The sequence below is a fragment of the Anser cygnoides genome, chromosome 20 (genome assembly GCF_040182565.1).
Source record: "Anser cygnoides isolate HZ-2024a breed goose chromosome 20, Taihu_goose_T2T_genome, whole genome shotgun sequence".
NCBI lineage: Eukaryota > Metazoa > Chordata > Aves > Anseriformes > Anatidae > Anser > Anser cygnoides.
Window position 1 is genome coordinate 6,237,000 of NC_089892.1, and position 27,836 is coordinate 6,264,835.

A 27,836-nucleotide genomic window follows, 5' to 3' on the forward strand; every position below is an offset into this window, starting at 1 on the left:
TGCTGTCTATAAAGGTTTTAATATCAGTATAAATAGGGCACAGTTACAAAAAATTGCAAGACTGGAGCAATGGAATTTTGACTTAAAAACCTTGAGTGAGGCCTTGCTCTTCAGAAACACACACAACACACAGACTGCAGGGTGGAGGGGAGGCGTGAGCACACATACACCATCTTGCCTTGAACCATTCAGTACAAAAATAGGAGTAGAAAGATGGTCTCTGAATTGCTGGCTGATCCCTAGGTTGTGCCTTAACTGGACTCTGACTGTAAGGGAGAGGCAGATTGCACCTTGTGTTAAGAGCAGAGTTAATGCCCAGAGGGAAGTCTGTCCCCTCTCTCCATCCAGCCCCAGCTGCCCCAGCTGGGAGGTACAAGCTATAAAAATAAAGGTTTTGACTGTTCAGCACTTGTACCTGGGCCAGGACGCTCTAGCAGGTGGAGCGCGGGCTGCTCACTCTGAGGATCCCCTCTCAGCTCTCCTTACATTCGCTCTGCTTCTGCACCGCAAGAGTTCAACGGGATCTCGCTGCAGCTGTTACAGCTCGGTTCACAACGCTGCCCGGACCAGGCCTCCCTCCCGCCCCAGTCCTCGTTACAAGCTCTGCCAACGGTGATGCCTTCTGTGGTGGACATGAATCGTTCTGGTGCAAGTCCTGCAAAGGGAGGCGGCGGCAGAATCGAATCTATCTCTGCACGTGCCGGACAAAGGCCTGCACGAGCTGAAACAAAGGCTCCTGCCCCTCGGGACCCAGCTTGGAGGCAGACTTTCCCTGGGGAGAGGGAAGGACGCCGCTGGCAGGTGAAGAGGGACCACCACGGCGGAAGTAACGAGACAGGCTGGAAAGCAGGGTACTCTGAAATCAGAAGCACGCAACGAGTTAGGTTCTTCCAAGCACGCATCCCTCTCCCTCCCCAAACAAGGTGGCACAGGAACAGCCACCACCGCCTGCAGCCTCAGATACCTAAGGCTGGCGGCTCACGCAGGAGAACGGCTGTCCTGGGCAGCCAAGGACAAGCGACCTTTCCCCACAAGACAACTCACACTGAACGGTGAGAAAGGACGGTACAAACTGCTCACCAGCTCAGAGCTGAGCTCCTGTTTCATTCGCTGCTTATCACGGGGATGCACAGCTGGGTCTCTCAAGTACCGCACGGCCTGGGAGATGAGCAGGTAGAAACAGTTTTCCATTGTAAACATGAGCAGAGACCTGTGCAAGGAAACGCAGATCAGCAGGAGCCAGACATTCTAGGTTCACCCTTAGAAAGACTTCACCCACAGAGTACATGTGACAGAACGCTGCTGTAGCTCCGATTTTGCTCAGGCAGTGATAGCCAAAAGCTATGGCCTAGAGTAGAAATCCTGTGGCCACAGGGAACTCTTGACTTAAATGTACTGGTAAAAAAGCTTTAAGCAACTTTACCTGCATCTTCAGTGGCAGACTTAAAATGGGATGGCTTCACACAGCCTCCCCAAAACATCCCTCCTTGCTTTGGACGGTCTCTGATGGGCTACCTGAACTGCTTTGACTCAGAATGAGAAGCTCTGAAGATACACCAACACGTCTAAATCTCAGTTCCGATCTGAGGAGCACTGGGTTCTGCTCCTCAGCCATGACTAAATAAAAGAGCTAGAAACTTACTTGAGGGTTTTGGTTCCCTCTTGCATATTCAGCCCTGCAGCTTGAGGGAAAGGTTCCTTCTTCTTATCCAGCTGAGAGGAAAAAACAACATCAGAGACAGCAGATACAAGGGAATAAATACTCCCACACTTCAAAATATAAGCTGAACAAGTTCTCTGAGGTTACTGCAACAGCTGTGATTTCCCAAACAGAGAAATGGCAAGTACCTCTCCCAGCATGTTCAGGGCCACATTGACCGTGGCAAGGAGGGTCCCAAAGGAAGGTGCGACGTCTGAATCAAAAGCTGGTGTGGTGAAACTCAAAACAAAGAGCACGTTGTACTCTGCAAGGTCCAGTGACTGAGGAGAAAAGGAAAGAGGAGTGAATGACCCTTGAGGCCATGAGTATGCTACTGTCATAGTAACAGGAATATTTCATCCCTGTATCATACTTTTTGTATGAAGAACTTTAAGCACTGAGGTCCCTTCCCAAATCTCAAGCGTGCAGCCAGACCAGCAGAGTGCTCTGCAGAGTGCTACACACGCAGACTGTACAGTTCTGCTCACAAGCATGAGCAGAGCCATACAGCTCCCAGGCTGTGTAGCTGTGTAGTCTGCCACTCGGTGGCAAGCTAAGGTAATGACTGCTTCCTGGCTGTTTACAAAAGCCCAGGTAAATGTAACCTGCAGGCAGCACAAGGAAAAGGAAGTAACTATCCAGAAGAAAGCAGCAGGACACTGCCAGATTCAAGGATTACACCTTGCTTGTCTGCACTTGGAGACCAGCCACTAGGTCACACCTGCACAGGAGGAGAACAAGAGGTGACCTTCACTGAAGACCGACACACTGAGCACACAAACCCAGCTGGGTTACGGGGCTGCTGCACTAAGGCTGTGTGTACACAACGTAGTGCAAGTCACACCAAAGCTCAGCCAAGCTTTTTTTTCTCCAGTCCAGTGCCTGATAACTAAGGGGAGTTCCTTGTGCCCCGCTTTCCTGCTTTGTGCAGCAGGACAGCGGACAGATGTAGAGCGAGGTCACTGGCTCAAGCAGGACAGGCTATGCCTCACTTCATGGACCCAAAATATCACTTGGGATGCTGGAAGCTTCTCCACCCAGGTAGCAGCATCTCTCCTCTTTCCCTACCTGATCAAGGAGTATCTGGCAGACGTCAGGGGTGAAATGGCGCAGGGCAGCAAGAGATTTGCTGAGGATCTTCAAGAGGCTGTACTGCACCATAAGCAGTGCCTTCTGCTCCGCTGCCTCTGACTCAGGGCTGGGATGTTTGGAAGAGGCTTGGGGATTACGCTGCACTCGTGGAGTCACACTCGATGGAAGGGAGTCACCATTTTTTGTCTGTAGAGAGAGAAAAAACTTTGTCTTGGACACAGGCATGATTGTTTTGCACTAAGACCGATGCTTTCAGGGAAAAAAATGCTACAAACAGAAGGAATGAGGAAATAAGGCACCCAAATTCTGTCACCTGCTAGAAGCATGAGAATCTGCACTTAGTGTGCATCGGGGGGAGGCACTCAATTCTACGGGGGCTGCTGCAGAGGCTGTTCAGATCTCACGTTCTGGGAAAAGAACCCCTAATCATCACACACCAAGCCTTAGCCATGCTGAAACAGCACAGCAGTAGCGATCCATTACCTCCACCTCATATTCAACAAAGGATTCTCCAAGAAAAGAGCTCTATCTCTTAACCAAATTAAACCACATCAAGGACACCACATCAGTAGTGTCTTAATTAATGGCCCTACAGAACACCACAGCAATGCAGCTTTCTTGCTGCAGTGTAGGCAGCTCTAAAATGATAACAGCACCACTCAGGCACTGGCTGCTGTTTCTTAAGGACTGGCTTTACACAATCTAGAGTTTGTAAAGTCTGGACTATCATTCAAAGATTTTTTGCTATGTAAAGATGCAAATCCTAGCTATTGATGATTGTTAGTAATCACCACTGGGAACAGAGCCTAGATATTGAATAGTATCTGTCATTTAACAGGGAGCATAGGTGCACAACACTCCTAACTTGGTTCAGGATCCCCATCTCACCTGTAGGTAATGCTGGAGCATTTTGCGGCTGTGCAGGAGGGAGGTACAGGCCTGACACAGGTAACACAGATTCACCTGGAATAAATAAGATGAGGGAGAAACCTCATTAAAGAACAAATGCCATCCTTTCATTGCCATTGGTGGAAGCCAGAAAAGCCAGCTAAACAGAACAGCGTGACCATAAAAAGTCATGCAGTCTCTAGGTTTCCCAGTATTTTCTCTGAGTCACCTGGCACTGGGAACTGAGAGTCAGATGTAGAATTCCCCAGGTCACTTTTCCAAGCTACCATCTCTCTGTCCCCCACACTCATCTTTTTATTTATCAAATGTTAGGTAAGGACCTAACACTTGTCCTTGCTCAATTCAGGACAAGGTAGAGGTCTTCGCGTTACAGAACAGACATTTAAATTATCTCTGTAATAATTCCTACTAAAAGAGCAGTAATAAAAAGGTAATAAAGTGCCACTTTCTCTTACCACATCCAACTTCCTGCACTCCAACACTGTATATTATCTACAGCAGTATCCTAACTCCTACCTGCATGTCCCTCATAAGCTGTGGCAGGTGGAAATGCCACTCCTTTGTGAAATTTGAGAGCTGGAGAATGAAGCCAACAGTGTGATCAGCCTCTTCTAGACAGGCCAAACTCTGTACGGTCCGTACTGCATTCAGGCACTGGAAAGGACAGAGAAGTAAATCAGGGCAGTGATGGCTGAAGCAGGGAGTCCATTCCCTTCTCTAGAAGAAAAAGATGATGATGCAGAGATCTGCCCTTAAGGACAGAGAATGCTTTCACGAAAGTAGCCACACAGCATATGGGTCAGAGACTCACAGCACTTTATATTCTTCCATCAGAACAACCACCTCTTGCCTCACTGTACAGCTTGCAGGCTTCCTGCCTTCTCCCACTATTTAATTATTTCTATTGTAAATCTTTCTGAGACAGGAGCAATGTCTTTTCAATGCTTCTACAGTTTCTGACACATTTCCACTGCTACTGCAACAGAGAAGCCAAGTGAGCCATCACAGAGGAAGTACGTGACATACCTGAAGGATCCTCTCCTGATGGACACCAACAAAGTCCATTGCCTCCGTCAGGAAGTTGTATCTCAGCGTCTTAAGAAGGCGCTCCATCAGGGACATGGAGAGACGATAAACACCAGGCCAAGAGGGAGCATCCAAAGACTTTCGAGATGAAGCAGATGTCTGAACAAAACAGATGTAAAAACAAATGACTTATTTACACTGCTGCCCAGCGTGGCACATTCCACAGCCCCTTCCCTTCATTTTGGAAGCCTTCACGTTCTAGGGGAGCTGCTGTCCTCCCACACCCTGAGGGCTCCTCTCCAGCCAGTCTACAAGGCAGAGCAGGGCAAGCTCTCCTGGCACATTCCCACAAGCTCTTCTGGCACATTTCTACCCAGAAGCACCCACCTGAATGGCTCCATTACTGCTGAGCTGGTACACGCTCAGGAGGGGCAGGCAGACACTCTGTGTGACACCAGCTCCAGCCACTGCTGCTGCTCCCTACAAGGCACAGAACAAACCACCATTAAGATCTGTATGCATCTCCCCTAAGAAGAAGTACTACAAACTCTCTTTCTGTATCATCTAATTTGGTAAACACCTAATCTTTGAGAAGAGATGGCTTTGGAATTATTTTGCTTTTACCTTAAATCCTCCAGAAAGTTGAAATTATAATAGATAAATAACATTTTATTGCAAATAATGAGAAACTGGGTTCCGACACTTAATACTGCTTTAAATAGCTGGGATAATTTGCATTGCAAAAGAATACGTTCAGTGAAAGTGCCTGCTCTAAATTACAGGTCTGCTCTGGCTGGCTCAGCTCGTCCATCCAAGACTTATCACTATCTAGAACAAGGCAAACTAAGCAGGCATACAAACAGGACCTACTGCTTGCCAGCCTCTAAAAATCCCTTTAACTACAGAACATTGTTCAGCTGCAACGCAGACAGAATAACAAGATACATGGCTGCAATTAAAGATGTATAGCTCTATGCTTTCGTTTCTCAGGATCTCTCACCTGTTGCGTCCTTGCTAAAGTCAGCAGTAAATGTAATGAGGCCTCTGTGAAGTGAAGGTTTTGCTTAACTCTCAGACTGATCTCCAAAGCAGCAAAAACAGTAGGAAGTACAGGGACTTTCCTAGTAATCTGTAGCCAGTAGTCTCCATCTTCATCAACTTCACAGAGCTCTTTCGCCAGATGCAGGCCCAAAACACATACCTGGAAAGGAGAACAAGGTAGAGGCTTGACATACATACCAAGAAATATCTCTTGAAAGCATTTCACAAGATGATCTAAAGCTCAATCATTCTGAGAATCATAAATTAAGGCACCTGGTGTCCCTTATACTCAGCAAAATTTCTCGCTCTAATAGCAATTGTGGCAATGTTTCTTGGGACAGATCTGAAGGAAAGGCAGCAACAGTCAATTTCCCAGACTGACATGTGCCAAAAAGCCACGGAATAATTCTCAGGTAGAAACTGCCAAAGCTTCCTTTAGAGGCAGCAGGCTGTGAGGGGAAGTTGTTCCAAACACACACAAAACTTTTGTTTAGAGAAAGACACTGCAAATCAGGTAAACAGGTCCTCTACCCCATCTCGCTGGTCCTTGTGTTTGACTCGGGAGACATCATCTGTTTCCATGCTGTCCTTGTCATCTGTAGCATCTCCCAGGGTCAGGCTGTGCCGAGTCTGATCAAAGAGGGCAATGACCTCGTCTTGGAGTGTTTCACACACACTGAGCACCAGCTGGGAGTACTGTGGGATCTCATTCACTGTGACATACACAGGAGAGGCAACAGTTAACACACAATCCTTGTGCTTAGGTTTCCAGTTTAACCGATAACATCATTGGTACACATTCCTTGGAGTCAGTATTTACTGTTTTCATTTCAAAACCTACAAAACAGATGGCCAGGAACTGTAACTAGGTTAGACGATATAGGAGGATATAGTCAGTGATAAGATTACCACCGGAATAATAAAAAACATACAGTTTTCCCATGAAGTCATAGAAGTTCATGACATTTCAAAGCACAAAGCAAGTACTACTATGGACAGATTATTCCGTAGCGCTCACTACAGCATTTCTTACCCACTTCTCCAGACTGCTGGTACCAGTCCATGCATGCAGCCTATGTTCCATGAGTCATCTAAGTACTACGTTCTCATCAAAACCATTATAGGAAATTGCACCACCTTTTACCACCATGATTGAAAATGCAAATTCATCAGCAAGAAAAATGTTTAAAAAATAGAATAATTCTCCTCTTCATTTTCTGAAAGATATGGGCTTGCAGTGCGCAAGCAGTGGGACAAGGACTACACTCAGGTGAGCTGACACACTCCTCAACACCACAAGTGCCTTTATTGCACAGCACAGAGAAAAAGTGCCCAGATTTCACTGAGAGTCTTCAAGTACTACTGCAACATACAGTGTCCCAGAAGTGACTGGAGTAACGACCAAACCAGTTTCTCCATTTTTTAACAAAATGTACCCTTGTAAGATTTTCCTGCATTTTGCATAATTTGTTATCTCTAACTAGAAATTGACATTAGGACTTAAGCTCTACATTCAGTCTGTGAGATGGCATTACTGGGGTGTGCCTACCACACCTGCCAAGCTATTTTCAAAAACGCGGGAATCCTATCTTCATCTCTATCAAACTGATCAAATACAGGGGTTATTGGTGGGGAAAGACAAGACAAGGGAAGACATGCATATTGTGACCAATAAAACTAAAACTAGCTAAAACAAATCAGAAAAAAAAAAGAGTCCCACAGGCTTCTCTACTTTTTCTCATTTGTTTTAGCTAGTCAACATCCTGCTCTACAGCTAGCATCACACATATACTGGAAACACGAGAGCGTTAGGGTGTATTCAGCCATGGCAGTCCTGCTCTTGACACTTGTACATACACCACCTCACCTTTCATCTCCTTCATTTGCAGCACAGTGATAAGAGCTGAGAACACTTTGGCTTTTGTTTTCTCCATCATCTGCTGATCTGCCTGTAGTATTCCCTCCAGAATCTGCGTCAAGGAGTTTATGATTTTATCCACAGAACCCAACTCGCTGACAACAAAAAGGGAGAGCTCTTCAGATTAGACAAGATCCCTCAATAAATATATTGGCTCAACTGAGCTGTGCGGATCATAGGTTCTATGAGCCACACAAACAAAAACAGTTCCTCCAAGCAAACTTTAAGTCACTACTTGGATCTCACTAAAGACATTCCACAACACAGTCAGAATGCAGGACTATCACAAAAGCTTTTTGATACACTTTTCACCAGCAAGCAGGAAGCCAAACCATACATTTATTGCCACAAGTTCTTTCAGCCACAAACTACAGGTATTTGCCATCCCAAAAGAAAAGTCCACGATAAGGCATCAATTTCCTCCCCAAATCACTAAGGGGAGCTCACAAGAACAAAACACTCACACACAATCTCCTAAGTTTTTATATTTAGCAGTGACTAATAACGATCCATGCAAATACCTACCTCTTCCACTGCTTCAGCAGGATCAGAAGAAGGGTACAGAGCATAGACCCCAGCTGCAGACAGGATACCGACATGGGAACTAGAAGCTAAGAAGAAATATTACAAGAGTTAGAGGTGCCAATATTTACATACTGGAAACGCTCAGCCCAGTACTCAAATGCAGAAATGCTCAGCATCGCCAATTGGCCAGGCTGGATCTTCAGCTGCTACCAGCAACAGGGGACCTGGACTCAGGATGCTCTGCAGGGCCACCCACTGATGACAAGAATGGCACACAGTAAATAAAAATTTATAAGACGCTTATCGATTCAGGAGAAAGACTTTGTTTCAGCCCAATTTCACCAGATCTAAAACAACCTATGATGGCAAACAACTGCAGAAATAGAATTCCTCGTAATACAGAGGAGATGAGCAATTGGGAAATTCAAGAACTAAGAGGTACAAGCACCTACCAAAACCTTGGTCCCATTCAGCACATCCAGAAACAATTGCTGATGAACCGCAGAATCAGTCAGATGCATTATATCTGCCTAAGAACCACAAAGACAAAGACCAATCACATGTAACAGAAGATACACACTTTTTCCAATCTAACATCATTGTACTGTTTTTGTTACTTTAAGAATTCACCGATTTTTTTTATCTGCTGAACGATACAATTTTACAGAGCTCACTGAAGTACATGAACAAAGTCAGCAATGGCTAATTTCCTTAGCGGGGTATCCCTGCCTCACTTGACTCAATAAAATCTAAGTAACTCTGTAAACCTGAAGAAAATTGCTACAAAAATCATATACTACCTCCCCTCTGCTGAGAGGGGCAATACGCTCAGTTCTATTAAACAGCAAAACACTGCCTACTCTAAATTTATACAATGCTTGTACCAACTCGTGTAGTAAGCATATACATAACTAGACATATACATAACTAAAAGAAAAAAAACCAGGGCATTTTCAGTGTGGGCTAGCTAGCCCTCAGAAGTTGACACTGTGTTATTCAAAGTGTTAATTTCAGATTATTACGAGAGATAAGAGGAAAAAGTCCAAGGGTAGCTCTTACATGGCTCGTAGAAATAATGAGCAGCATCCTCCAGGCTGAGATCAGCATTTGATATTCTGTCACGGAGGCACAGCTGCTACCATCTGTCTCTGCCACATGATACGCCAGTAACTTCACATATTCTGACCAATAACCAAAGCGCTTCTTGTTGGAGAAATTCTTCAGCGTGTCTTTCAGGGACTGATCCAGTGAGCCCCTTACCAAATCAAGAGCATAACATCAGCATATTAAAGGGAAGTTACGTTCGGAAAAACAAACTCAGTGGGAGAAGACTACTAAAATGTTATTCAGCAGTTACTGTAGTATGTGCGCTTATTTCACAGTTAATTTTAATAAGTACTGTATGTTCTCATTCCAGCATACAAGGAAAGTAGTAACATTCTCGCCTAGAGGAGGGACTACCAGAGACTCACTTGACAACATAGTAGATCTCCAAGCAGATGATCTTCATGATTAATGCACAGGTGTCCAAGACACTGAGCTGCAAAGACAAAAAGAAAAAAAAAAGCAAAATCTGAGCACTTTGCTCTGCAGAGTGAGTGGAACTCTGATTTAACCCTACCCACCCACTCGCAGTGACTGATCATCCAGTTTTGCAGGAAGGAGACTTGTTTCTCCCTTGATAGGAATAGTTATGTCATTTGACTAAAGACCGGTGAGGATAAGGAAAGAATGCTAGGTTCAAAGCAGCAGCCAAACTGAGTGAGAGCACAGGCTCCTCATAACGAAGGGGAAAACTCCCACAGAAAAGAATGCAAAGAAGCTAATCAATTCCTCCGGGATATCAGCTAGCCTGAGGTATGCCTTAAAAAAGATCTTCTATCAAACAGCATACACGGTATGGATACACGGATACCCTACATACAGCACACCTTCCAAAGAGTGTTAACACAGATGCCAGATAACATCTACTTTTGTTTCCCATGTGGGAAAAAAAAAAAAGAGAATTTTAAAAGATAGTCCGTTGTTGCATAGCTGGTCTCTGCAAAGCCAGAAAGTGCATGCTTCAACTGCTGCATGTGTTTAAACCAGTTGATCACACTTCTTTTTAGAAAGCTGCGAGCACAAAGAGCCACAGCCACGCTCAGAAACCCACTACGAGAAGAACATGCACCTACTCAAAATCAAGGCAGTTAATTTACCTCTGATGTTTCTGAAGGTGGAGGAAGGGTCCCGAACAGTGGATTGGTCAAATTTTCCCAAAACTTTGGCCTAAAAGATACATGCAGAAGTAGTATCAGTTATCTCCTCCACACCACATGCCCAGAAGCATTTTGACTGTTCCAAATGTCACAGAAAATACCCGTTAGTGCACAGCTATATAATCGTGCATTTACAAAAGAAACAGAACAACATATATTTGCTTCTGAACACACACACACACGGGCTTCTCATCTTCTCTCCCCAGAGACAGTACAGATCAAGTTCAGAGCCCACAAACTGCATACTCTTACCAAGACACACAAAGACTAGGACGCAACTGTCCCTGAAAAGTCTGATGAACCCAAGAAAAAGTGTTATGGAAAAAAGGCAGCAAAACGCATTGTAGGAAGACAACAACTCACTTTGTCCTCAGAACCAGCATGGCACTATCTCGGCGGTCCTGCCACAGGGCATGCAGGAAGGCAATGGCAGCACGATGCAAGAGGGGCGGGCACCAGTACCTCTCCTGTTGTTTGGAATCTATCAGCTCTAAGACTACTTGGAGGCAACTCCACTCTCCTAAGCTGAACTCCTAGAGCAAAAGGAAATGAGAGAGGTTACAGCTCCACTATGTAGGCACCTAATAAAGCAGAAGGTGCTCAATTCCACTCAAACCACAGACATACAAATAAATCTTGAGTATGTGATGCAGAGACATACTTTGTAAATGTCTACAAAGAACGTGTAACAGGAGAGAAAAAAAAATGTATTTTTTTAGGGGTATAAAAAATGAGCTAAGGTAAGACTTGGTAAGACCAAGTGCCTTAGAAAAGGTCCCAGCCCAAGACAACCTTCAACTGCAATGCACTAGAGACTGAGTGGGTATTCTGGAAAACTGATACCATTGTATATCAATCCTCCCACTGAATGGCCACTGTCAGACTCAAGAGAGAAAGTCACAGGGATCTTTGGTCTGACCCAGTACGGATGTTCTTATGTTAACTCAGTATCTTCCTTGAAAACTGGGGAAAGATTGTCTTCAGTTGTAGGGAAAAGTGAAGCTGGGACAGCAGCACAGCCGTTCATTGCAAGCACATGCTGCATTTACTTTTACATTAGGCACATCAGGCTACACATAAGACCTACTGCATTTTAGAGACCAATGCCATAAGACTCCTAGGAATGTTACAAGGAAAGACTACTGAGTCCCCAGGCAAATATCTGCTCTTCTACCTTTGACCCATCGCTGCCATCCTTGACTTCCAAGTTCAGGAACAGCTCAATGAGTCCAGGCTGTGTCTCCACTGCAACTGTAAGGAATTCCAGTATCATGACCTTAATACGCATGTCCTCAATCTTGCTCTGCAGGCGGGTGAGGAAGGCATCACGGATAGCAGCAGCATCACTACCAAGACAGGCATAAACGGACATGGGAGCAACCTGCAAAAGGAAAAAAATAAAATTAGAAAAAAGGATAACTTCTCTATTCATAAATGTGACCTACATTTTAAATCAAAACTTTCAGTCCACGCTACCTTCAAATGACTTGCACTAAGCTCCCAGATACAAACAAGCCTGAAATTATCTTGAAAGAATTTCAGTGGTGGAATCAGTCACAAAAGGAGAAGCAAAGGAGCCCTGGTTGAGGCTCATCTTACCGTAGCCAGTCGCTTGAGCAGCTGGATGGCCAGGCGTGGAAGTGCAGGGTCATGCTTGTGGTAGATGTATTTGGCCAAGACCGCAATAAGGTTGTTTCCGTGTGCACCTAAATAGAACAGTTAAAACCAAAGAGAAGAAGCTGCAATAAGATGCAACTATTTGACAGAACTACTTTCATAACAAGGTGAGAATTAGGTCAGTCTTCCAGAAGACCAAGGCACGGACCCAGTCAGATGATTTGCTATATTCTGTAACTACACACACCCTATTACAGCGCAGCAAAAAATTAGCCATATTTCCTTAATAAGCTGCCTGGTGGAGAATAATGCCTCAGAGGATGGAGAATGGGCCTTCTCCCATCACTAGAAAGCACCTTTTGGAACCATCAGAAACTCTAATACTGTTTGTAATGAGAAACACACTGACTCTTTGCACATAACAAAAACCACAGCTTCCCAGGCCATCCCCACAAAGAAATACTTACCATGCTGAGTAAGGGCCTGCTCTAACGGAGACACCACGCTGGAGGGGGGCTTCAACCGTATGACGTTATTGGTAACCGAGAATGCCAGCTTAACTGTTTGTATCAGCAGTTGACCTTGGCCTTGTGTCTCATCACTGCGTTTCAAAAATGAAAACAAAGTAACTGTGTCAACTGTCATTTATTATCTGCACAACGTTCAAAGAGGAAATTCCATACTCTTGTCAGTCAGAGGTTGTAAGGAATCTTTACTCCCTGTCATGTCACTGCATAACAGCTGCTGAAATAAAAACCCCAACATAGACCCTCTAACAACCCCAACAGACCTTGTAACAACCTTCCAATACCTAAAGGGGGCCTACAGGAAAGCTGGCGAGGGACTCCATATCAGACAGTTTAGTGATAGGACAAGGAGTAATGGCTTTAAACTAAATGTGGGTAAATTTAGATCTGATGTAAGGAAGAAATTCTTTACTCTGAGGGTGGTGACGAACAGGAACAGGTTGCCCAGGGAAGTTGTGGATGCCCCATCCCTGGAAGTGTTCAAGGCCAGGTTGGACGGGACTTTGAGCAACCTGGTCTGGTGGGACGTGTCCCTGCCCATGGCAGGGGGTTGGAATTCCATGATCTTTAAGGTCCCTTCTAACCCAAACCATTCTGTGATTCTATAACTGCACAAAATGGAGAGTGCGTAGTAAAGACTACACAAGGATCTGTAACAAATAAGGCTTGCTCCGCCTGAACATACAAGACAGGCTCCCATGGATAATGACCGTGTTGATCCCCAGTTAAGTACTATCCAGTTAAAGCTACATCTCAAATATTATCTGTTGCTTCTTCCCTCACACTACTGAAATAAAAGACAAAACTCACCTACTGGACTGGGAAGCCACTACCATATCAATAGTGTCCACACCGATTCCCATGATGTTAATGACAGCTTGCCCTGCTTCAGTGTTGGCCAGGCTGAAGATGCACAAGGACTGAAGGCTAGGGGCACTGCTGGGAGACACAAACAACGCAGGACATCATCACGTGCAGTACTTTCCCACCTAGCACTTCGTAAACTACCATAAAGTATTTCTTAATTTCTACACCCCCGCCTACTTCATTCTTCCTTCTACTTTCTTCAGAGTGGTTATACCAAATAGGAAAGTGGATGGCAGTTTGTCCCACAAAATATATTTTCTCTTTCTTCATCAGGTATTATAAAAACCAATGTGCTTTGCTCTGTCCCTAATCTTTTTCTACCCTTCCTGTACTCAGTAATGCAGAAAAGCACTGAAATCAGCACTACACAAGCATGCCATTTCTCTCCTAGTAACTTACATCCAGAAACTGAAACAAAGATGGTGACACAGCCCTCCTGCACTGTAAGCCAGGCTACTGCAGATTTGAAATCCATCGCCCATCTTACCTACTCCGAGGATCCATTTCAGGGCATAAATTCAGTATAGCATGAATCAACTGCAGAATTAGGCATCCTGAAACAGAGATAGAATGGACTACTCAGTTCTCAGGAAGATCTGTTGCCTAGTCTGTAATATTTCCAAACAAATCGCAGCATCTAGCAATACTGATAAATGCACAAAGCAAATCTTAAATATCTGCTAGAAAAGGTATGATAAAAAGTGGGAAAAATTCACAAATTCTCTCCAATAAGACAGGTGATCCTTTTTAATCTCTTCACCTTCTCCCCTCTCAAATATCCTTACCAATTTTCTCTCTCACTCCATGAGAGTTATAACGCCATTTGTGGTAATTTGGTAACATCTCCTTCAGGACAAACACAATGCAGGGCACAAGTCCTTGGCTCTGGGTGCTACCAAGTTGTCCCTAGGAGAAAGGGAAATGTTATCCTTCCCCTTCTGGTTAAAGAACATGAAATCTTTGGTAGGAAGACAGGTCATTAAAACATGAGAAAACCACTGAGCACGAGGACACAGATTTACCAGCTATTTTTATTCTTTTATAGATAAGAGGAATCAAAGCTGTTTTTTGAAACAACCACAGAAAGCACAAACCATGGAAGGTTCCTTCCATGGAAGGAAGCCTCGACCAGTGATTACTCATACAGAGCCATTTCCCAGGGGATGCCAGACACTGCTGTACTTCACTTTCCTATCGTAACAGCCTACAGCTGGCTTCACAAGCAGGCCAATACAGAAACACTCACCCGGACAAGAGTTGTGATCAGGTTCAGGAAGGAGATGGTAACGCTGTACTCCCCTTGAGGCTGTTCTATGCTCATCAACAGGTTTCCATAGCCCCCAGCATTCATTCCCTCTGCACTGTGAAATGAGCAAGAGGGTTTGTTGTATGAATAGCAGGATTTTGACATGAGTGAGAGATGTTGGATGCATAGATTCCACAAACCTCAGATTTCACACTGGCAAAAAGGTCTTATGTTATGAACAGTTCAGGACAAAAAAAAAAAAAAAGCTGGGGTTGGGAGGAGGACATGAATACCTAATCATGTGATTCATACTGGACACTGGATTGGCAACAAACGGTAAGAACCCCGTATGGTGAAGGTCAGTCCAAACCTGCAAGAGAAGAAGTAGAGATACTCCCTCTCATTCACATAAACATGTCTACTAGTTCTCAAACCTAGAAAGCCCAGAAGGTTCTTACCTTGGCTGGCATTCGAGCAGCCAGTACTGTCAAGCAATTGACACAAGAAGCAATAACGTCCACAGGGGGAGAGATTACAGTTGTCAGCCTGGGAAAGAGAAATATTATGCATAAAACGCACTGCCATCTGTGACCTAGCCTATATACTGCTGTTGGAATTAAAAAAGCATTTCCCTCACTGAGGTACACAAGCACAAAACCTACACTCTGGTGTAGACACCAGTCTGCACTGTCAGTCTAGACTTGACACCTCTCCCTCACACCTGAATCAGATCAATTTCCTGCAAGAAGCAAGGCTCATAAGGCAGCAGGCTGTCACAGTGAACAATGACTATTCAGCAGATTGACTGGGGGGATAGTTAATAAGTGTAACTCTTCTACCACCTGGAAGTTACTGCTCTGATTGTATGCTTTGTTCCCCTTTTATGTAAGCATAGTTGCCAATAAAAAAACCTTTAAATGGATAAATTTGTACAACTCATGAAAGAAGTGAAAGAGGGATCATTCTGCTGCATCAAAGCGTTCAGCAGTGTGTAGCCAGAACAGTCCTTTCTGACCACCTGCCTCGGGGAGTTGAAGCACTGAGATACCCTTCTCTCAAATCTTTTGGCAAAATAGGTAATTAACTGTTCTTCCAGCTCATTGTACCTTCTCAGGTACTCTACTGTTAGTGGCTCCATGCTGATCAGTGACTTACCTCTGCAGCAGCATGTAGATTCGCGACGTGATCGGCAGAAGGCAATCTGCTATCGATACATCAGTGCTGATGACTTTATGAACCAGATCAATGATTGGCTTCACCCTCTGGCAATGCTGAATCACATCTGCGTAAAGAAAACTAACATCAGAATGCAAAAATCATACTTACGCAGCAAAGAAACTTAGAATAATGCACATTAATCTTACCACACGTCCCCTGGATTGTTCCCCATACCAAAAATTATTTATTTATTGTATCTTAGCTTTTCTCTCATCTAAAATTCATATAATCTCACTGCAAGCTCTTGGCCTTTTGCAGTGAGTTATCATAATTTAAAACACACACAAACACACACAGGTTTCTGGGAGACTACTCCAAGCTCTTCCAGAAGTACTCAGAGCTGCTCAATCCTGCTGTTAACCTCAAGTTGATACTAAAGAACAATTATTTATTCTCTTTTATACTCCCAGCCTATCTCACCTGCTGTTGAAACAACATGGAGCAGCATTTCAATCTCACAGGTAAACAGCGTCCAGCTGCTGTACGAATACTCCCATCGTACCAAATAAGCTCGATCATCCAGCATCACTTGGCCCACTGTCCCCTGAGGTATCCGCAGATTTGTCTGACCTAGTCCTAAAGATTGAAGAAGCAAGGGAAATCAAAGCACAAGTTTCCCCATGAGTTAGAAACCAGGTAAAGAACTAAATTCCCCAAAACACCTGAATAAAGAAAAGGTTAAGTGCAGTTTCCTTACCAAGAGGATAGAGGAGCTTTGGAGCCTGTCTTCGCCAAAGTGTGCCATCTTCATGAGAGATCACATCAGGAGGTTTATGCTTGTACAGTTCAATGTAAAAGGACATTTTATCCAGGAAACTGTATACCTGCACAGAGAAGGAGCGTAAACAACATGGCCGAAGAGCCAGACCCTCTTAAAAATTAATCAACGAGGTCATTTCCAGGAATAGGCAAGCTTTCCTTATGTAGACAATAACCTTCTAATATGTCAACCCTACTAAAACATTAGATGGTCCACACGCCCAGACAAGTCTGATCTAATGCATCAGGAACTTCTTACAAGAAGGTTGAACTTCTTTCAACCTGAAAAATGAGATAGAATTTACCTATTTTTTTAGGATTAATGGCTGATATTTTTCAGAATTAATGGCTGAATTTATCTTCAGCTGTTGGAGCTGGAGAGCTTACTAAAAGCCAGAAAACAGTACCCTGCAACAGAAAAGGACTTAAAAAGGTGCCCTGTGTTAGATAACCGACATAAAGCTTTTATCAAAGATTGTAAATGAGATATGCACTTATAGTGGAAAGAGAATCACACAGCATTATCACATAACACGTTACCCCTGTCTTGAAATAAATCATCTCCCAAACACCAAGAGAGATTCCGTACCTTTTTTGCAGTAGATTTATCTGACACAAGGGCTTGGAGCAGCTGAAGGAGAGGAGTAAGAAGATGGGGGAACATCCCACACACACTGTCCAGGATAATGCCCAGACCTGCAGTCGGTTCCTGGTGGTAGAAACAGAAAACAAATGTCTTATTGTTACAAAGAAATGATAAAACTTTCTCAGTATAGCATAAGGATACAGCTCCTTTTTAAGTTGTACATTTGACATCAATCATGCACAAAAGTATCACTCCAGTCCTTGTACAGACTAAAGCATGAGGCATTGTGCAAGTAATAAGGCAAGAAGTAAGACTAATGCATTACACATCACCCTATTTCTGTAACAACAACAAAATAAGCATGATGCTTTTGCCAGCAGTTAGTTCAATCTTTGCAATCCCAGCCCTGGTTTAAACTATCACCTATATTAAAACTTGTTCCAGTATCCTTCAAGAGTAAAGCCAAGGATGTACCTAAAAGGCAGGAAAGGGCAAAGGTAAATCAAAGATCAATACAAACAAACACTGGCTCCTCAGGGCCTTCTAAAAATGAGCTAACTAAATATGATCAGTCTGTTCTTTTCCTAAAAAGGAATCTTTTATCAAGTTTTTGTTATAAGCAAGGTAGGTCAAAGAAGTTGCCAGCACACGCACCGTCTTCCAGAAGAGCTGAGGAATGCTGGAAGCTGCCAGAACTTCACACGCAGCATCAATTATGTCCTTCAATGGAAGAGAGGAAAGAGAAGTTAACATTTAACTTTACAGGGAGGGTTCACATCCCAACCAAATTCTGTCACATCTTTGGAGTTTAAGTTTCCATGCTTACTAGCTAAGATGGAACTAATTCCTCTAGTCAGAACAGAAGGAAACACACCGCATGCACAAACTCAGACCACATGGCAAGTCTAACACCATGCTCCTTATCAAGGAGTGGACTGGCCAGGACAAACATGCCCACTAAATCTGCAAAAGGCTACATGATATCTTCTTAAACTTAAAAACTGAGTATGTATTATTTCCATTGCTTTGGAAATAACACATCAACAACTAGTTTCAAATCCCTAGGACTTCCATATGCTATGTTTCATTATTAATCAGTAAACACCTCTGAAGACTGGTTTACACAACGCACATTTAGTCAGTCTTTTAGATCGATCTAAATCACAAAGTTTGCTATTTCAAATGCCGCACTAAAATTTAACTAATGTAATTAGCATCACTTATGAAAGGTTATATCAAATTAGTTAATAGATGCAATGAGTATTGGATGCTTACCTGCTGATTGCCCAACGTATGTAACTCCAGTGATGTCAGGACAAAGGAAAGAAGCCCATAAATACACATACAAGCTGTGCTGACAATACACTGGGAAGAAAGAATACACAAGACCATTAGAGGAAAGATTATGAATTACAGAGCACACTGCATAACAGTACTTAGTCCGCTTTAGAAACTGTGGGCACCTCTGAGTAACTGTCTCTATTGTATATCCTTGCTGCAGGCAGCACAGGAGCAATAAAATAGGAAGCAGTCACGACTGAAGCCACACACAACACGAAATACTTCACTGAACTGCGAAATTTTTCACTGCTTCTACCATTACCATTAAAAACACAGAAAAAATAGAAGCATTCAGTGTTCAGAGAAATCAGAAAGATTTGCTTTCACTGGTTTCTGCCTACGAAGTCATTTACCCTCATACACTGTGTTGTCTCGTGAAACCATATACAGAGAACAGTGCAGAGTTAGATCAGCTAGTACTCAAGACCTACACTGGCAAGTACACCTGTGGAGGCAAATCAAAAAATGTGATTAAAGTAGTGTATTCTGTTCAAATGAGATATAGCTCCTCAACTTACAAAAGTTGTTTTTTTATTATTCTTTTTTAGTTATTACTTCATCATAAAAATCTGTTTAGTATCAGTTTGATTTTTACTCTTCACTGAAAGAAGGTGATATGACAAAACATGCTCTATTGCATGCTCTGGTTCAAACCAGATTTAGTTGGTTCAAAATCATCCACTTCCCAAGACACCTTTACATCATTAGTAGTTAAGAGCCTTTAAGAGCTTACATATATGACTGTAAGAACTCACATTCTTGCCCCCACTGCTCAATGATCGCAGAAGTTTCGTCAGATACTGGAACACGTTCAGCTGGATAGCATTGCTGCCCATTCTCCTGATAACGTTTGTTGACTCCTCTGGGTTTATGGTATGACGGAGCAGCGCCCAAGCCAAAAGCACTGGAGCATGATGTGAGACATCTCCCAACTGCAGCAGCTGACTGTCCATTTCCTGCACAGAGACAAGAGCAAGACAAGTGAGATCCTGTGAAAGCAGCTCATGCTCAGCAAGCATGTAGCCGATAGCAGGAAGGTGCAAACAGTCAGCCTTCTCTTGCACATAATCATTTCAAATATGCAACTGACCAAATTATATGGTTGCAGTCTTGGTCTGTTTTTGTGTGTGGTTTACTGACTTACAGCTGTTCTAGCCTCAGATGTCCTCTGTCCTAAAAGCCCTGAGGCTAACAATCTTCTGTTTCATTCCCTTCTCATGGCCTACTTCCCTGCGCGCACCTTTCTTTAGAGAAAGGCTCAAAATAATCAAGCAAATATAAGTGGGAAAAGAATTAATCTCTTTCTTATTTGTCCCAAATTGTTACGTGGATGCTAGCTCTTACATTTGGTCAACAAACACAAGGACCAGAAACTTACAGATGTAATCTTTTTAACAGCACTGCTTGGATAACCAAAGTTCTATATTGTTAAGCCAAACAGGGGTTATTCTGCTACTGCTTTACCTGGTGGATATGTGAATTATTGGCTAATTTGTGCTCGTCTGTCCTATCATCCAAAGCTCGCTCATGGAGGGCGTCAATTTCCATGCCTTCCACCAGAATAAGAGCACTAAAGTAGCTGCAAGCAGGAAAGGGGAAAAAAAATCAAGTAGGTTAGACACTTCATTTAAGAACTCAGTTTTAAAAAAGAAATTGATAAATGGTCAAAGAAGAACCTTTAGTTTGCATGGGTTCAGTTGTTCTCTGAAGCAGTAAGAAATTAAGATGAAATTAACAGCAGGTTATCCAGATTTTGTCTTGAAATGCTGGTATCTGACAGATTAAAATCTTCAAAATTATCATTCCTGGTTGAACAGCCAAAAGAGTCTCTGAAATTTCAAGATAGCTTTTCCACCTTTGAAAGTCTTTACCACTCACCAGGATTTTCATTCCTTCTGGCTGCATCTTGAGTTATGTCCCACAAAGCAAAATGAAGACATTATCGCCACTATTGCGAGCAGACCCACGAGACCTTGTGCTGAGGCAACACAGTTAACAGTACGGGGCTAACCTCTGCGCAGGCAGCAGCCAGCCTCTGAGCACAGGACTGTGAAGATGCAGTTTCGCTTTATCACTAGACCATCTAAGAACAAGTGGCACTATCTTCATTGCCATTCACACCAGAGACAGCTAGCTTAAAGCTAGTATATGGATGCCTCTCTATTTTGCAATCACACCTTCATTTTGCCACAAACTTCCAATGCGACCAGAAAATATATTTCACCTTCATCACAATTAGCTTAGCTTGAAATAGTCATGATTTTAAGAGGCAACAGAGAGAATTATAAAATATTTTTTTTTACTGAGGAAAATTATTTTGTTCTGTACTCACTTCACAAATACACTTCACTTACCCGATACGATCCACCAGGTGATCCATGCTCTCATCTACCAAGTGTCTGTTGGTTTGTCTAGTGCCAAACCCCTGTTCTTTGAACATCTTCGCAAATTCTAGAAGCTCATCTGGTCCCATTTCAAAGTATGCATAGTAGAGGAAGATGACTTCCAGCAGCATGGACTGCTCACGGAGGCATTGCACAAACCAACGAGAAACCTGACGCTCTGTCTGCACAAGGGAAAGTCTTACTGTCATACACAAAGCTCACAGATCAGTCAGAGCAATTAGAAACCAAGACATTCTGAAGCATTTCAAAGTTTGCATAGTCAGTGGTTTGCACCAGCTGCAGGAAAAGCCACTATAAATACAGAGTATACTGATGCAAAGAGATCGTAAAGAGCTGCACAAAAATGGATCTGCAAGCCTAGTGCTGTCAACAGATTTCTTACAAGGAAGAATACGTTTCGAACAACTCGCTTTGTTTCTGAGCAAAAGTGTGTTCTGCTAAACAGAAAACAATTTTTATATTTCTTGGACCAAGAGAACCATCCGTTCTAGCTGCATCTGCACATACACATTTTCCAACACACTCTGTACCACGAAAGACTATGTAAGTTTGATAAAGAACAGTATGAAAAAAATATACCATGAGATTTCCATGTGTTTCCCATGTAGGAGCTTCTGCTTTGTACAGTTCTTCATATTGTTTCCGGTAATTAGGAATTAGTTCCTTTCCCAACTTGTCGACACACTGGAAGTATTGTGCCTAAAAAAAATAAAGAAATTATCTTTTCACATGCACACCTATGCGCTTTTTACAATCACAGGTGGACAACTTCTATGCAACTTAAGTATTTAGCCTACTTCAATGACACCATATCCAGGAAAAGGTTCCTGTACTCACTGTATAAGGGTGCCTCTCGTCCTGAAAATAAGTGAGTAGATGGAGGACACAGCGCAGAATACAGATCCTCTCTTCATAGTAATAGTCAGCAAGCTGTGAATATAGAACGTCACCAATATCAGTTTGGTATTGTGTCCACCTCTCATTCACCTTCCTGCCCCACACACAGCCAAGGCCCTCAGCACCAGAACACGTAGGGCTCAAACACTACAGATGGAGTTTCAACTAAGCAGTTTTAAGCTATCTGAAAAAAAAAAAAACCAAACCTTAATTAACTTTACAGAATTCAATAAAAAATGCCCATAGGGACATGTCTATAATTACACTGCTAACTGAGAAAACTCAGGAAAGGAATGCAAGAAGATACAGAGGTCACCTCCCATTCTTAATCTTCAGTAATCTCTACCAGCTGTGATCATCACTCTATTTCGGAGTTGTCACTTCAGATAGCAACACACAAGCCCACAAGCTTTGGAAAATGTGGGAGCATACATCTGACCAGCTAAATTCCTTGACATTGAGCCTACAGTTTCCTTTCCATAGCAACTATTAACACTGCTCAAATATATATATGTCCATCCCTATTTCAGAAGCATCTTCTAAAATTTGTTCGTTATATGAAGGAATACTTCAATTATTCCAAGGTTTCTGAATCCACAAAATAAAGTTGGTTCTCAGATCAATAGAAAATACAAACGGAAGTGACTAACCTTCAGCATCAGAGCCTGACTCTGCCTTTCATCCTGAAGAACTGTCTAAAGCAAACCACCACAAAATAAACAATTACTTATTGCAGAAATATCAACTGACAAAATATTCACAAAAAATAAAGACTGAAAGAAATGAGAGAATTTTTCTGTTTCTTTTGGAAAGACAGATTCCAAATGTACAAAGTCAAAACGTTCATTAATAACTATCTGTTTGTTCATCTCCACTCGCTCTCCTTCACAAATCTGTAGCTTTGCTGTATTCCTGCGACAGAGGAAGAAGCTGAATCCCTGCAGAGAGATTCACGCAGGAAGAGGTACCAGAACGTTAGGCTTAGATATCTGCTATCGCATTTCTGTAAAGCGGCACTTGAGCATTGCAGGTTCAGATAATAATAATTACAAAGTCATTTTCAAGTCAGAATTTGGGCTTGTATGTGACCATAATTCATCAACAAATTACTGGTACTAAGGAGAGATGCAGAGTGAACAGAAAATAAATGGGAGCTACGGACCTTCAGGGAGTCTCTTGTTCCTCTGTAATCTTCTTGAAGATAACACTGTAACAACTGCACACTTTGCTCTTCATCCAAACCCTGAAAAAAAAGAGAGATGCTCTAAAGTGAATAAAAGGCAAGTGAATTAATTTAAGACAAAGATTCTCTCCAAATACTCACGCAGCCTTTCTCTTCAGAATAAATAATTTCCCAAATACACCAATAGATTTTTTTTACTTTCCAGGGTGACACTTGTTCAAGTTAGCAGTTCCATTTAAAGAAAAATACATAAGCTTTGATGTCATTTAGATGTAGCCAGATTAACTTCAGTGAAAGGAGCACAACACTCATTTAAATAAAGGTACAGCCACCAGTCACCTAATTCTGATTTCTGGCTTGAAGGACCATAATCTTGCAGCAAACAGACGGTATTTTCAAACACGGCAGCTACTTTAAGGGACATCGGTTTTAGCTGAGCAATCACAGATATCTTGAAAGAACTCAAGACCAGATGAGGGTGACTGCTTTTGAAAAGCTGAAACCCCTTTCCGGCAGGAGGGGTTGTTAACCAGCAAAACTGAAGCAACTCAGGGCCACTAACAACTTTAAAAAATGTTGACCTAGAGCTCCTGCGGGTACTTGTAACATCCTTTAGATTATTTTTAACTGAGAGAAACTTAAGTTTGCCTCTATTCAACATCAAGAAGCTTACTTAACAGAATCCCAATAACAATGCAATCCAAGTGCAGGGATAAAAAAAAAAAAATCAGGATAGCATCTTCACTCACCAAAAACTTGCTGACCCTCAGACCCAGTTCTTTTAGTGGAGCAGCTACATCTTTATCAGCTTTTACTTTTTCTGCTGAAGTTGTACTAAAGAAAAAAAGAAATTTTTCATTGTTAAAAATGGAGCAACACCAAGGAATGAGCTGAAGAGGCTTAATTTCAAAGCTCTCAATTTTATCAGTTTGAACTTGACACTTTTTTCCTCTCAGTGGCCTTTCAATGCTTCATACAGCACTATTCAGTAATCTTCCTACCAGATAACACTCAACATTGTTCACTATCTTACTATTACAATAAACACAGGCTATATTCATTCTATCTTTTCCAGTGAGAGAGTCTGGTTATCTTTCCAGCATGACTAAGTGTCAAGAGGAGTCAATTCTCTGCAGGCTGCACACTTGTACTTGATCACCGCAACTCAGCAGAGGCAAGGGTTAAGAGCTACTTAACACTGGTAATGAGAGCAGAAACTGCTGTTACTTCTTTCTGATCTTTATTTCATGCCACAAAATGTTATTTGGATTAAGCACTTTCTACTGGTATTCCTCTCCAGAAATCTCAAGTCAGGCAAGAGAGTAAAAATCTGTTTTTATGTAATAAGAGAGAGATACTCAACATGTTCCTCAGCTTATTAGTAGATCCCGTTTTAAAGGTTAATTTCTAAAATCAGGCAATTACCATACCTTGGAGGTTTGTAGTATGAAAGTCCCTCTAAAAACCTCTGCCAGTGCTTGTTCAGTTCTGCTGCAATCTGTGCCTGAAAAGAGAACCAAATACTATTGAACAGACTCCTCAACATCCACCATTGAGTATCAGATTTGTTCAATTTAAGTGAAGCAAGGACATTCCACCACCAAAACCAGACAAGGACACAAGGCAAACAACAACAGCATCTATGATTCAGACTGATTCAAGGTGTATATTGCATGAGAAAGCTTGCTGCCTTGCCTAATATAGGGAAGGGAGAGGAAAGGAGGCAACGGACTAGGTTCAGATACATTTGCATTTCCAACCTCTGGGCACATTCTTGAAAGCACGGGCTCCGTCCCAGAAAATAAGGAAGCAGGCTGTACCACTCATGAATACCCCAGAGCAGTCAGTCTAGAAAGTAGCACTTGTGTCCACTCCAGAAAGGGCACCAGCTTTTCACATACACCCTTCCAGGCAGCAGTTCGTGAAGCAGCTATAAACAAGGAGTGGAAGAATAAACAAGTAGCGGAGAAAGAACAACAAAAATCCCACCAAGGAAAAGGGAAAAGCAGCAAAACTCATATTCAAACAGATGTACAAATGATGTATTTGTCCACGGAGTCCATTCAGTGACAGGCAAACCTGCTTAGCAAGACATGGACTTACTGGTTCTCTTAAAGCTGATCTGCCCAGGAGAATTGTCCACAATTCTCTGCTGCTCCTGTAAAAAAAAAAAAAAAAGGTGGAGAGCGCTTTAATAATCAACACCAATTCAGGCTTCAATTTAGAGCGCACCTTTTCAAACTTGCAGTTATTTTGGAGATCACAATGCAATATAAGCTACAAGAAAAATTAATTAAAGGACATTAGTTTTTAGTTGAGCAATTTCAGATGTGCTGGAAGAACCCAAGAAAGACCAAAAGAGTGACTGCTGATATAACAAAATTTGTAACCTCATATCAAAGTATGCTATTTCTATCAGCTTATCAGCTCAATCTGATCTTGCTACTTCTATGTTTGGGGGTTATAAAAAAGAAACCTAATTAAAGTACAGAACAATTAAATTACAGAACAATTTTATTCGGATTCATTTGATGCCATACTCCAAACAAATCCTTCTTTAACACTTTCCACCTTCACTCAAAGTGGAATATAAAACTGGGTGAAGTGAAAGAATGCAACACTTTTCCATAGGACAGAGTATTTGCCTCTGCTCATCAAAATATTCATCCTGAGCTCGTTGTTTCTTCCTGCTTGCTGTGAAATTTGTAGAAAAAACAACCTGTGCTAAAATATAAAGATCAAATTCACTCCCTAGCACATGTATCTAGAAAGGTTAGTCTCCCTACAACAGCTCTGCAAAGGATGCTTGCCAACAGGAGTAGTTCAGGAACTCAGCAAACTGATGACTGTTAGCAGTGTAATACAAACCAGGAGTCGAACGCCACAATTCCCCACGCAAAGACAGTCTATGAAAGCAAGCACACTCATTAACTTGTCTTTAGACTGGCAGCACTGAAATAACTCCCTGTGGCAGCGTAAGTCACCTGGCACTTCTGACACACGGTGCCATTTCAGTGGCTTATAAAACCTATCATTTTTATTACACCTGTCAACATAATTTCTTCCCCCGGATTCCTCGCCAGATGCACCTGCCTGCGGCAGAGCTACAGGACTTCTCCTGACCTAGCCGGCAGCCAGCCGTGGGTGCAGCCTCCGCAGCCCACCCGGAGTGCTGGAAGGCAACTGAATTGTAACAAAATTCACTTTGCAGGACAGAACAGCATCCTAGCGGAGCCAGCCCCGCTCCTTGCCCTTCCTTCCTAACCCAGGGTTACAACAGACCAGTGCTCGTTGCCAGTTCGTTAATTGGACTCTGAGACAGCTGGGGAAGGAAAGCTCTGTGTGTGAGGTAACAGTGGTGCTCTTGTCCCGTTAGGAGGCATTATTTTAGTAAAAATTAGGCATCTAGGGACAAACAAGCCTAAAAATGCCACAATAAATGTCAAATAAGCAAACAAAGGCACTACTCTAAAGCGAGCACTGAAGAAAGGGTTCATCAAATAGCTTCCTTTGTACATCTTCCACACCGCTGCTATTTGGGTGTTATAGCCACAGCTCTCCAAAAAGTGAGAAGCCAAGTTCTGAACTCTATGCTCTCCGTGAGGACCGCTCCGCACCAAGACCTGACCGACACCTCAGGTTTTTTGCACAAATCACGAACTCAGCTCGGCAGCTGAAGCTTTTAAATAGCGGTGCTACTTAGCACTCCGTCCTTCATGGTACCGCAGGGCACAAGAACCACAAAACACTAAAAATATAAATCACCAGCAACACCCGCCGGCTGTTTTGGACAAAAAAGCCTCAACCCACTGAAGGAGAGCACGAAGAGCTCTGGCCCCGGAGCCTAACGGGGAGCACCCCCGCCAAAGCCGTGACGGGACCTCCTCAGACACCCCCACAGGCGGAGGCGCCCCACAGCCCCCGCTCCCTCAGGGGGGGACCCTGAGGCGAGGGGCGGGGGCGGGGCCATGTTGCGGGGGGCGTGGCCACGCCACACATTCAGGGGCGGGGCCAACCCGCGGGGGCGTGGCCTCGCCACTCTGGGGGCGTGTCCATGCAGCGGGGGGCGTGGCCGAGCCGCACAGAGGGGCGTGGCCATGCCGGCGCGGGCCCCGCGCCCGTTAACCCTCCCCTCACCGCTCCCCCCCCTCCTCTCCGCCGCGCCCCCCATCCCCCCACCCCCTTCCCTCTCACCGAGCGCGCGCGCGCAGCCCCGGCCCCCTCCCCCGCCCCCCCCCCCATTCCCGCCGCCGCCGCCGCCGCCGCCGCGTCCCCGCACCTCGCGCACAGCCCGCCCGCCGCCATCTTCGCTCCCCTCTCACGTGACCCGCCGCGCGGGGCGCTCTCCGCCGCCGGCATCACGTGGTGCTGTTCGTTTCGGTCATGTGACAGCGGCAGCGCCAAGATGGCGGCGGGCGGCCAGGTGGGTGCGGAGCCCCGCGGCGGGGGGCGGCCGGGGGGGGGGTCCCGGTGCTGCGGCCTGTGCCCGGCCCGGCCCGGCGGGGGTACGCGGAGGGCTCGGGGGAACAGAGGGAGGAGGCTGGGGAGGAAGAGAGGGCGTTTGGGAAGCTGCCCTGCGCTGTTCCAGTGCCCCGCCGCCCTCATCGCAAAGAATTTTTACCTCGTATTCCATCTAAACCTCCCCGCGGCCCTCACCGTAAAGAATTTATTCCTTGTATCCCATCTAAACCTCCCCTGCGGCCTCATCATCAATAATTT

At 43.8% G+C, this 27,836-nt stretch overlaps 2 protein-coding genes across 4 annotated transcripts in view; one reads left to right on the forward strand and one right to left on the reverse strand.

Annotated features, from left to right (window-relative positions):
- Nucleotides 1-27,479, reverse strand: NUP188 (nucleoporin 188). 3 transcript variants are annotated; one of them, XM_048053018.2, is made up of 44 exons: nucleotides 27,397-27,479; nucleotides 25,221-25,275; nucleotides 24,548-24,621; nucleotides 23,867-23,951; nucleotides 23,097-23,177; nucleotides 22,585-22,629; nucleotides 21,875-21,967; nucleotides 21,617-21,736; nucleotides 20,987-21,198; nucleotides 20,097-20,211; nucleotides 19,388-19,588; nucleotides 18,567-18,656; nucleotides 17,946-18,011; nucleotides 17,295-17,414; nucleotides 16,644-16,770; nucleotides 16,367-16,522; nucleotides 15,884-16,010; nucleotides 15,187-15,274; nucleotides 15,022-15,098; nucleotides 14,729-14,843; nucleotides 14,268-14,388; nucleotides 13,970-14,036; nucleotides 13,426-13,551; nucleotides 12,556-12,689; nucleotides 12,071-12,177; nucleotides 11,646-11,852; nucleotides 10,835-11,004; nucleotides 10,412-10,481; nucleotides 9,683-9,750; nucleotides 9,270-9,465; nucleotides 8,663-8,740; nucleotides 8,211-8,296; nucleotides 7,635-7,780; nucleotides 6,299-6,480; nucleotides 5,727-5,927; nucleotides 5,114-5,206; nucleotides 4,727-4,885; nucleotides 4,217-4,354; nucleotides 3,680-3,754; nucleotides 2,768-2,977; nucleotides 1,849-1,980; nucleotides 1,643-1,713; nucleotides 1,081-1,210; nucleotides 1-856 (listed from the first exon to the last, which is right to left on the reverse strand). In XM_048053018.2, exons 1-44 carry the CDS (start codon nucleotides 27,474-27,476, stop codon nucleotides 686-688), a joined length of 5,265 nt encoding a protein of 1,754 aa, XP_047908975.1. In that variant the 5' UTR covers nucleotides 27,477-27,479; the 3' UTR covers nucleotides 1-685. The 3 variants fall into 3 exon arrangements, with proteins under 3 accessions (XP_047908975.1, XP_047908968.1, XP_047908983.1); XM_048053011.2 differs by having other exon boundaries at nucleotides 13,426-13,554; XM_048053026.2 differs by lacking the exons at nucleotides 25,221-25,275; nucleotides 27,397-27,479 and adding an exon at nucleotides 24,878-25,170 and having other exon boundaries at nucleotides 13,426-13,554.
- Nucleotides 27,423-27,836, forward strand: part of DOLK (dolichol kinase) — a 4,657-nt gene continuing 4,243 nt past the window's right edge. The window contains exon 1 of the mRNA XM_048053100.2: nucleotides 27,423-27,540. The gene's annotated coding sequence lies outside the window, so the exon portion shown is untranslated. The remainder of the gene's footprint in view (nucleotides 27,541-27,836) is intronic.

Excerpts from the sequence above, each read along its gene's own strand:
- NUP188 (XM_048053011.2), bottom strand. The coding sequence starts at position 27,476 with ATGCCGGCGGCGGAGAGCGCCCCGCGCGGCGGGTCACGTGAGAGGGGA. Across the intron at positions 11,853-12,070 it reads TGCTCAAGCGACTGGCTACG|GTTGCTCCCATGTCCGTTTA; the intron begins GTAAGATGAGCC and ends TTCCTTTTGCAG. Across the intron at positions 5,207-5,726 it reads CTTTAGCAAGGACGCAACAG|GGAGCAGCAGCAGTGGCTGG; the intron begins GTGAGAGATCCT and ends TGTGCCTTGTAG.